This window comes from Elaeis guineensis, chromosome 15, assembly GCF_000442705.2.
Source record: "Elaeis guineensis isolate ETL-2024a chromosome 15, EG11, whole genome shotgun sequence".
Classification (NCBI taxonomy): Eukaryota; Viridiplantae; Streptophyta; class Magnoliopsida; order Arecales; family Arecaceae; genus Elaeis; species Elaeis guineensis.
Genome location: NC_026007.2, coordinates 64,769,413 through 64,778,312, shown reverse-complemented (window position 1 = coordinate 64,778,312; position 8,900 = coordinate 64,769,413). Strand labels below are relative to the sequence as shown.

General features: G+C 35.5%; 1 protein-coding gene across 1 annotated transcript; it reads left to right on the top strand.

The window, feature by feature from the left end:
• The first annotated feature begins 3,592 nt into the window (after nt 1–3,592).
• On the top strand, nt 3,593–6,477 carry LOC105058254 (cell number regulator 1). Its single transcript, XM_010941137.3, has 4 exons — nt 3,593–3,812; nt 3,936–4,007; nt 4,634–4,846; nt 6,214–6,477. Exons 1-4 carry the CDS (start codon nt 3,632–3,634, stop codon nt 6,303–6,305), a joined length of 558 nt encoding a protein of 185 aa, XP_010939439.1. The 5' UTR covers nt 3,593–3,631; the 3' UTR covers nt 6,306–6,477.
• Nucleotides 6,478–8,900: the final 2,423 nt, after the last annotated feature.

The window sequence follows — 8,900 nt, the reverse complement described above, 5'->3', positions numbered from 1 at the left end:
TTTTTTTTAATTTCTTCACTTTTTTATTTTAATTTATTATCTTTTTATTTTTTATGATTTCTATGTTGTTTCTTGATTCTGAATCTTGTTTCTTTCTTTCTTTTTTTTTTTTTTTAAATAGAATTACAGCTAATTAATTTAGTTTAGTCATATAAATATCACTATATTACATTGAATATTTATTTGGATATTTTTATAGAATTGGGCTAAAAACTCAATAAGAACCAGATTTGTTGGCCTATGTAGCTTATATTTTTCAATCCCAACCTACAATCTAGTTTTTAGGCTGCAAGGCAAAAAAAAGGACGATCATTTTTCTTTCGATATAATTTGAATTAGGTGGAATTTGGTTGATATAGAGCTATACTTAAATGGACGGCCTAATCTAAAAATTTTATAAGATTTTCAGTCAAATCTCATAGAAATATCTAAAGTGACATTAAAAGATGCAACGTATAAAATGGGTCAGGCTGGACATTACCTGAAAAATAAGGCTAGCTAAGTTCGAACAAAAATAATGGTGTAAATGCACCACGAACTAATTTCTTTTAATAAATCCCCATACCAAGGAACATAGCTAATTCTCCCATCAAAACTATTGAAATCACCTGTTTGACTCTTAAAAAATGGGTAATCTCTGCACAACTAAGCAACAAAACCCATCCCTCTGAATTTTTTTATATCTCTGAATATATATTGCTCACTGACAGACGCAGTCTCAGATCCTGAAAAACTGACTTCTGGAATTCTGCTAATCTGAAAACGTCCGTCTTTCTCGTCTGTTGAATCTCTTTCAGCATCTTCTCTATCCTCACCCCAAGTAAATATTCTACTTCCTCATATTAATAGAAACTCAAGTGGCAGTCCCTGCCTCTTTTTCCATCAAAAAAAAAAAAAAAAAAACCATATGGTTCTCCATTGGCATCACATGGGATTTTTTTAGGATACCCCCAACAAGTATTTTTTTTAATAAATCTATATTTTTATAGGAAACTATAAAGAAATACCGTAGCACCTTCCTTTTTATTTTTGTTCCAACCTCCCCAGCGTGTCACTGGAACATAGCCACACCACCGTAGAACTATTTGCTTAGCTGTTGAAACTTATCTTCTTAGCAACATCACTAAACTAACTATTGGGTTTTGTGAAGGCGAACTCAAATTTAAGGGCCATACTAGGATGTGGAAAAGCTTTTGCTTCTTTCTATACCCTGACACATCAGCCGATATGGTGCAACTTGGGTTTGTGAATAATAGCAAGGTCTATTCCCTAGGTTGTGAATTTGTGGTGCAACTTCTTCTCCCACCAGGAAAAAAATATTATTTTTTTCTGAGGTTTTCTTTTTTGCTTGGAATTTGGAACTTGTAACATGGTTTGGTTCGCCTTTTGGGACGGATTCCGCGAAGATTGTGCAATCCTTGCATTCCTTTTCTTTTCTTTTTTTTTTTCCCTGCTTCTTGTTCAACTGCTATAATATCAAATTCTGTACCTTACAAACGAGGATCTGAGTGTATATTTTGTATGAAAGAATGATTGATTTTTTTTTTTCAATATCAATTATTGAATTGTATTCTGAATAGCTTTTAAAACAAGTCAAACTCCATTTCTCTATCTACACAGATCTTGAAGTGACCATTGTGCGATCTAACAATGAACTCATGCGAAGAAAGGAGAATCTTTCGTTCATGCAAAAGATACAACCCTTGTCTTGCAAGCAAGGGCATTGCATCTAATTGAAGCTTCTTAAGAATTCACATCAAGGATGAAACTGGTTTCAACTGGATTAATAGGGCGAGCATAAACATAGTGATCTCATGCAATTTTTATTTCCATTTTGCTTTTTGACGAAATCTCATAGAATATGTTACACGGTAGCGAGCTAGCCTATAAATGAAGGGAGCGATTGGAGAAACATATGTCAACCGTGTGAGATGTATATATGTTATTTTTGCGTAGTGAATAAGATTTTTGTGGTAATAAATTATGCTTATACGGGATGGAGTGTGTTGAATCCACCTATTGAAATGATTTTTCATACTTTGGTCTTAGTTACTAGTTTTTCTAGTAAAATGTCTTTAAATATCATATATGCTAGATAAGCCATTGTGCTCATCAATATAGCCTGTGTTCAATTTGACAGTTAACATCTATTGTCTATAAAATGCGAAACATTATCCATTAGATTACCACTTAGCTTACTGGTTTGATGTGAAAGTTGGTGATCGGCCGAGCAGTAGATATATAGGATCTGCTTGATGCCACAAATCCGTGCTGCATAAAGTGCCAACTACCATATGAACCCCATAAATTTAGTAACCTGGTGGGTAATTGGTAACATTATTCAATGCTTAAAGTGGACTTGACCTATTTATGGTTTGTTAGCAACCGGTTTAGGTTAGGTCATGATGAGGTCAGGATTTTCTTGAGAGTAACATCATGCTATGCGTCACGTTTATAACCAAGTTCTTTGACTTTCTGTTCAGAGAGAGAGAAGAAGAAGAAGAAGAAGAAGAAGAAGAAGAAAGAAAAAAAAGTTGTTTGCCACCAAGTTTGTTAATTGGACTTAGCCTTTCATATTTGTTTTATTCAATGAATATAGATATTAATCTGATGTAAAAATTTAAGTCCATATTTATTTTAAATAGATACGGATATAAGTCAGTATTGAAAGTATGGATATAAATATTGATCTAAATCAGATAACTAAACTTTACGATCATAGAATTAAAAATATTATTAAATAATTGATTAATAGATTAATAGCATGCTAATATAGTTATATATTTTTTTTAAAACTTCATGGCTATTATAAAAAAATTAAATAAAATTATAAATAAAATAAAATATTTGAATATATTTTGGATGTCAGTCTATCCATATTCATATCTATTTTTCTTTGACAGATATAGATATTAGTCGAATACTTAATTTTTTATCTATATTCGAATAATCGATTGAAATACGAAAATAAATTCAAACAGATATTATTCAATCTGCTTTCGCCCCTACTTATTTTTTGCTTTAAGGGCCCATCATCTACACAATCTGGCGTCTGAGAACACCTTCTTGTCAGGTGCTTCTTTGGCCCATGTCTCAAGCTGCACTCTCTTTTACAGCCAGACATATTCAAAATTCAACTAAATATAACCTCAGACTTCTATATAGAGAGGGTTCAAAACTCACTTAGAAAAATTATTTCCTTTTCGAAAAAATCAGAACAATTATTTCACTCAATACTAAGTTGTGAAAAGTCTGTAGAGAACTCAGGCTGCAATGTTTTCCTTTCAAGGATATACAAGCATCTTTGAAATCGAAAAAAGAGTAGGTTAGCTAACTCCAATGTATATTGAAGAAATACTCTCAATCCATTTATAAAAATATAGACTATAGTGTTTCCTTGCATTCTACGAGTCAAGTCGTCAAAATAAATTAAACTCGGGTCTGATCAAAATTGAAATATATTTTTGGGGAACTGGTACTCAACTTGGTCATAAAATATCGGCTCTCGGAGCATTTCAATAGATCAAGTCAATGGTTTTAGCACTTCTATAAGACACACCATGTGCTTTTGGGGGCTAGCGAAGGAAGTTGCACTATTTAGCTCTCAAACCATAATTCCCTGAACCAAGAGATGTATCCCTCCCAGTCTGCCCAAGCCTATGAGCATAAATATGGAGTGACAGTTCCCGTCCCGGTGCCGCCGGAAAATCACATCCCTCCATATACTTCTCCGGCCATGCATGCTCCACCTCAGAGGGGTTTGACGCCGTGGTCGACGGGCCTTTGCCATTGTTTCGATGATCCTGGCAACTGTAAGAGAAGGAGTATATATACTTTGATGTTTGATCACTTGCAAATGCTTTTAATGTTTCCAACAACTCAAATAATATCGAGGTGAGATCCTGAACTTGTCTCTTCTTGTTTCCATGGTGAAGGTTTGATCACTTGCATATGCCCGTGCATAACGTTCGGTCAGGTTGCAGATATTGTGGATAGGGGCTCTTGCCGTAAGATACTCTCCAATCTCTGTCTTTTCTTCTTCCTTTGCTTTCTCTAAACCCTTATGTTACCGCAAACTGGAGGATTTTAGCTAGCCCCTTATGTTTCCACACTTTTTTTTGTTTTTTTTTTTTTTTTAATGGGTGCTTTACAAAGCCCTTGAGATGTACGGACTCAACTTGATAAGGGTTTTCCGTGGTATCTTTGGCACGAAAAAAATGATCGATCTTCTTTTATGACATCAATCGTTGGATTGTATCTCGTACAATTTTCAAAGCATATGTCAGCTCGGCCATCTGTGCTACTAATGAAAGGAAGAGGTTTGATGTGCTTTGGATGTTGTACAAAATATGATCAAATGATAGATATTGCAAAAGAAAATCAATTATTTTTTTCGTAAGAAAGATATAACCCGAAGCTCCTGACAAGGCCCGAATACATTTATATTATACAATTTATATTTTACAGATAATGGGCTGTTGGATTGAAGCTTTAAAGGCTTACATAAACAAAACGGACACATATAAAAGTTCGATAGTAAATTTATGCCTATAATACTGGTGGATCATAGCTTCCTCAAAAGATTACTTGCTTGGTTGGAGAAAAAGAGCTTATAATGTTGGCATTTATGTAGCTTGCGTGGCGAGTGGGATAGCTTATGGGCTACTTCTGAGCTTTACCGGCCTTGGGTGCTTGTACTCATGCCTCTACCGTTCCAAATTGAGAGGCCAGTATGATTTGGAGGAGGGGCCCCTTCCCGACTGCCTCGTCCATTTTTGCTGTGAGCCATGTGCTCTATGCCAAGAATATCGGGAGCTTAAGAATAGAGGTTTCGACATGGGAATTGGTGAGTCTCTATCCACCTTATATACCTTTTTGACCTAGAATCATCCTATTCTATTGAAAGCTAACATGTCATAATATTCATGGCAGCAATTTTCTTCTCCATAATTATTTTCTGTTTGTTGAGCTTGTTAAGCCCAAGATTTGAAGAATGAGACTTGGATAATTGTACTATTGGCTTTTCAAAACCAAAAAGACTCAATCCAAGTAGAGTACGCAGCTAATGAAAAACTGCAAAACTTTGATTAGGTTTGAGCATTTATTCATCTTGATCACTTTTGATTGAATTTGACCCATTAAATTTGATTTGGGTGAATCTGCTCACATTGGGTTTGAGCCCATGCTTCTTTGATTAGCCATGCGACATATTTGCTTTGGTTTTGAACCCTTTTCTTCTTGGTTCTTGCTTTGGTTGGTTTCAAACTTGCTTGACTTAAATGTAGGTCCAATGACTAGATTTTCAGCTGAACTGATTTAAATGGGGCTTGACCTAATTGAATTGATTTGTGCTAGATGTTGTTCAAGGTGGGAGCATCACTAGAAGTAGCAGCAGTAGCAATAGCAGCAGAAGCACTGGCAGTAGCATCAATAGTATAAGTTTAGCAGTAGCAGTAGTAATGCTGAACCTTTAGGCTTAGGCCCATTTCATCTATTAAAAAAAAAAAAATGCAGTAATAGTAACATTTGTGGTGGTGGCAATTTGGGTGGTGATGGTAATAGTGGCAGCAATGATGATAATGATGATGATCATCATTATCCATCCAACCTTGCCCAATTAGGGTTTTGGCTTTGTGGATCCTAATATGCCAAGTATTTCCATTTTAGGTCAAGTACCTTAGTAGTTATGCATATCAAATTTAGATTCATGTCATATTTTGATATGTTTTTTTTTGATTAGTTATGAACCTAATATCAACCCTACATTTCTCATCCAAGCTAGTATCCATAGTGATTGTGTTAATAAGGACAATGATGATATATAACAATGAGAAAGCTATATTATTACTGGTTGCAATTGCTTGATACTCGAGAGGTTGCACTTGTTAAATTTCATAACCTTATTCTGCAAATGTGTGGATCAAACAATATTGTTTGCACTTCACATTTGGCAGTGAACATTAACCATGCAGCACGCTTAACTTCCTTCATAGACAATGCACTCATAGAACATGCAACCAACAACCCAACTGCTATTTATGAGGCCCAAAAACGACTTGCATGCCTCCAGAGTGTTATTGTGAAATCACAAAGCTGATCATCTGATGACAACCCTTGTGATGATTTGTCCTTTGTGTAGTAACGTGACATTGCAGAGGGATGCAAATTACCAGCTAATTAAAGCCTTTAATATGTGTTTATATATATGTGAAGGTTGGAATGCGAACATGGACCGACAGAGGCGTGGGGTCATGGGAGCTCCGGCCATGGGAGCTCCGGTCATGGGAGGAGGCATGACAAGATAAGAGGACATGCTATTTCCTTTGTTCTTTCCTTAGTGCCATTGCTCTTGTTTTTGGGTCCTCGTGCTTTTTTATGCTGATATGTGTTATGAAACAGTTTGTATGAAAATGTTTGTATGTAACAGTGAAGAACATTGGGTTATTAGCTAATATTATTTATTCTTCTTTCTCTCTACTGGTTTTGAAAGGTTCTATATTTGGACAACTTTTGAACTGATATATGGAAACGAAGGTTACAGAATAACATGCTGATCCTTGTCATTATCCGCCTAAGCCTGATTGATTACTCAAGAATCAATGGATATTTTCCTCGTCCCCCCAGCCCCTCTCTTTCCTTCATTTGGTAATTGAGTTTGTAAGTGCATATTAAGGTTGATTTCAGCGTATAAAGCACAGTCCTACCACAACTTTTGGGCTCCAAGCTCAACCTGTACCAGTTCAGCTGGCCGTATAAACCATCTGCATTGCATCAATGTTGCCTCCTTTTGATGATCTTTCGGCTCTTTACTAAGATTTTCCCAAGCGAACCCTTAGGGCCTGTTTGGATAACTGGGTCCAAAATCCTATGGGTTTGGATCAATGCAACAACTTAAATGAGATCTAGCCCAACCTATCGTTATAAATGAAGTCTTTTTTTTCTCCATATGAGATTCGGATCAGTCTAATGCAATGGTTCTTTGAATATTAAAGATGGACCTAGCCTAGTCTTATTTATATAGTTGTATTGATCGGGGATTTCTATGGGATTTTGGGTCCAGTCATCTCAATAATCTCTTAAGGGTGTCTTTAAACTGTATTAGCTTAATCGGCCATATGTTTTAGAGTTTTTTTTCCCCGGATGCAAGAACTACTAATAAAACATATTTTTCTTATAAATCTAGTTTTCTGTCTTTCTTGTTTCATGAGAAAATTAATAAATTTGAGCTTAGAAGAAGTATCTTTCTTAATAAATTCGAGCTTAGAAGAAGTATCTCTATTAATGTTGGAATGATCTTTGGCATACTCAAAAGAAAAGATCTTTGGCAATATATCCAAATTGTAGACGATTCGACTCCTTTTGCCAATGGTTCAGTGGCCAATCTAACGTCTATCAAGGCACTCCTTCTATCCTTCATGAGTGTATCAGGACTCGGGATAAATCTTTGTAAATGCCGCATTTCTTTTGTTGTTGGCCCTATGAAACTAGTTCCGAAAAAGGGAGATGTTGGCTAGAAAAGGATGGTTGTTGTGGATCAAAGCTCTACTGTGGAAATGCCAGAATCTTCCTCAAAAGAACTCTATTTTCCTCCACTGCTGACATTGGTCCAAGTCTTTTCAATAATTGTCAAATTCTCTGTCATCACAAAGAACATCCTTTCTTTACAGAAATCTAGCTGAAGATTAAGGCAATCCCAGGAGAGTTATTGGATGGCCGGGCCTCCAAAGATGTTCCAGACAAACCGGCTGCAAGAAATGATGAGAATAAAAGGGGGCTTTGCAAGCTGACCCTCTGAGAAAGAGCTAATCCTGTTGCCATATTCTCTGTGCAATCTGGTTTCTCCGAGTTCTCTCCATGGCAATGTTCTGGCATCTGAAATTCCAGCTAATTCCATGCATTCCCTCAGGTTCTGTCGCGCTTGGAAATCTCATTATTGATGCTTTAATCATCCAAGACTCTCTGTTTCAGTCCCAAAACAGTCTCTGTAAATTCCTTGTTTACCACCATTTAAGCAAGCTCAGCAGGAAGCTCACAGAATGTGCCATAAATACATTAATAAATTATATTATCAACTAGGTATAGATTGTTGAATCCTTGCCGACTCCACATTTAGGTTTAGCACCAGACAAATTTTTCCATTGTGATAAGATGTGTTGTTGCAAAATAATTATCATGCGATTCCGGGGTTCATGAGATTTGAGGTGCAGTGTATCATATGAAGGTATAGTGTATTAAAAGTTATATAGCTTGCCGAAGTTTTCGAGAAGTTAGCGTATCTGTTATAATAGGCATAAAATAAGATGCACAAAGTAAAATGCGGACATACTCACACAATTACATAGAATAAAAAAAAAATATAAAATTTACGTAATTCGACAATAAAACCTACGCCTACGGATAAGATATGAAAATTTTTTTTTTATGATAATAAAAAAAGAGATACAATCACACAGAACTTTCCAAATCCTAATCCCAGTCTGATTTTTCAAATCTCTCATAAAAACTGTCGAGATTGATAGAAAATATAATTTTTATATTTATTCATCATAGATTTTATAAAATATTTCATTCAGATCGCAATACGAATTTTTCGGATCGGATCATAATTTAGACTCATGAAATATTCAAAATTCAAGCCATATTAACAGTATCATTAGAAGTTTTCATTATATAACTTGGTGAGACAACGTGGCATCTTGATGCCGATGTAGAACTCTGGCAGACTAATAAAGCACCAACAAGAATTACCTTGGCATGGTCTTCAGAACTTTTATTCATGTATGGCCGTAAAAGAATAAATTTTGGATTTTCTTCTTATTTATCTATGTCCAAGAATGCATAAGTAATTTAGAATGCATAAGTAATTTAGAAAAACTAAGGTAGACGGGCGTTTTCACAGA

Coding starts and splice junctions, on each gene's coding strand:
- LOC105058254 (XM_010941137.3), top strand. CDS start 3,632: ATGTATCCCTCCCAGTCTGCCCAAGCCTATGAGCATAAATATGGAGTG. Junction 3,813..3,935: donor TTTCGATGATCCTGGCAACT/GTAAGAGAAGGA, acceptor TCCATGGTGAAG/GTTTGATCACTTGCATATGC. Junction 4,008..4,633: donor TGTGGATAGGGGCTCTTGCC/GTAAGATACTCT, acceptor GCATTTATGTAG/CTTGCGTGGCGAGTGGGATA.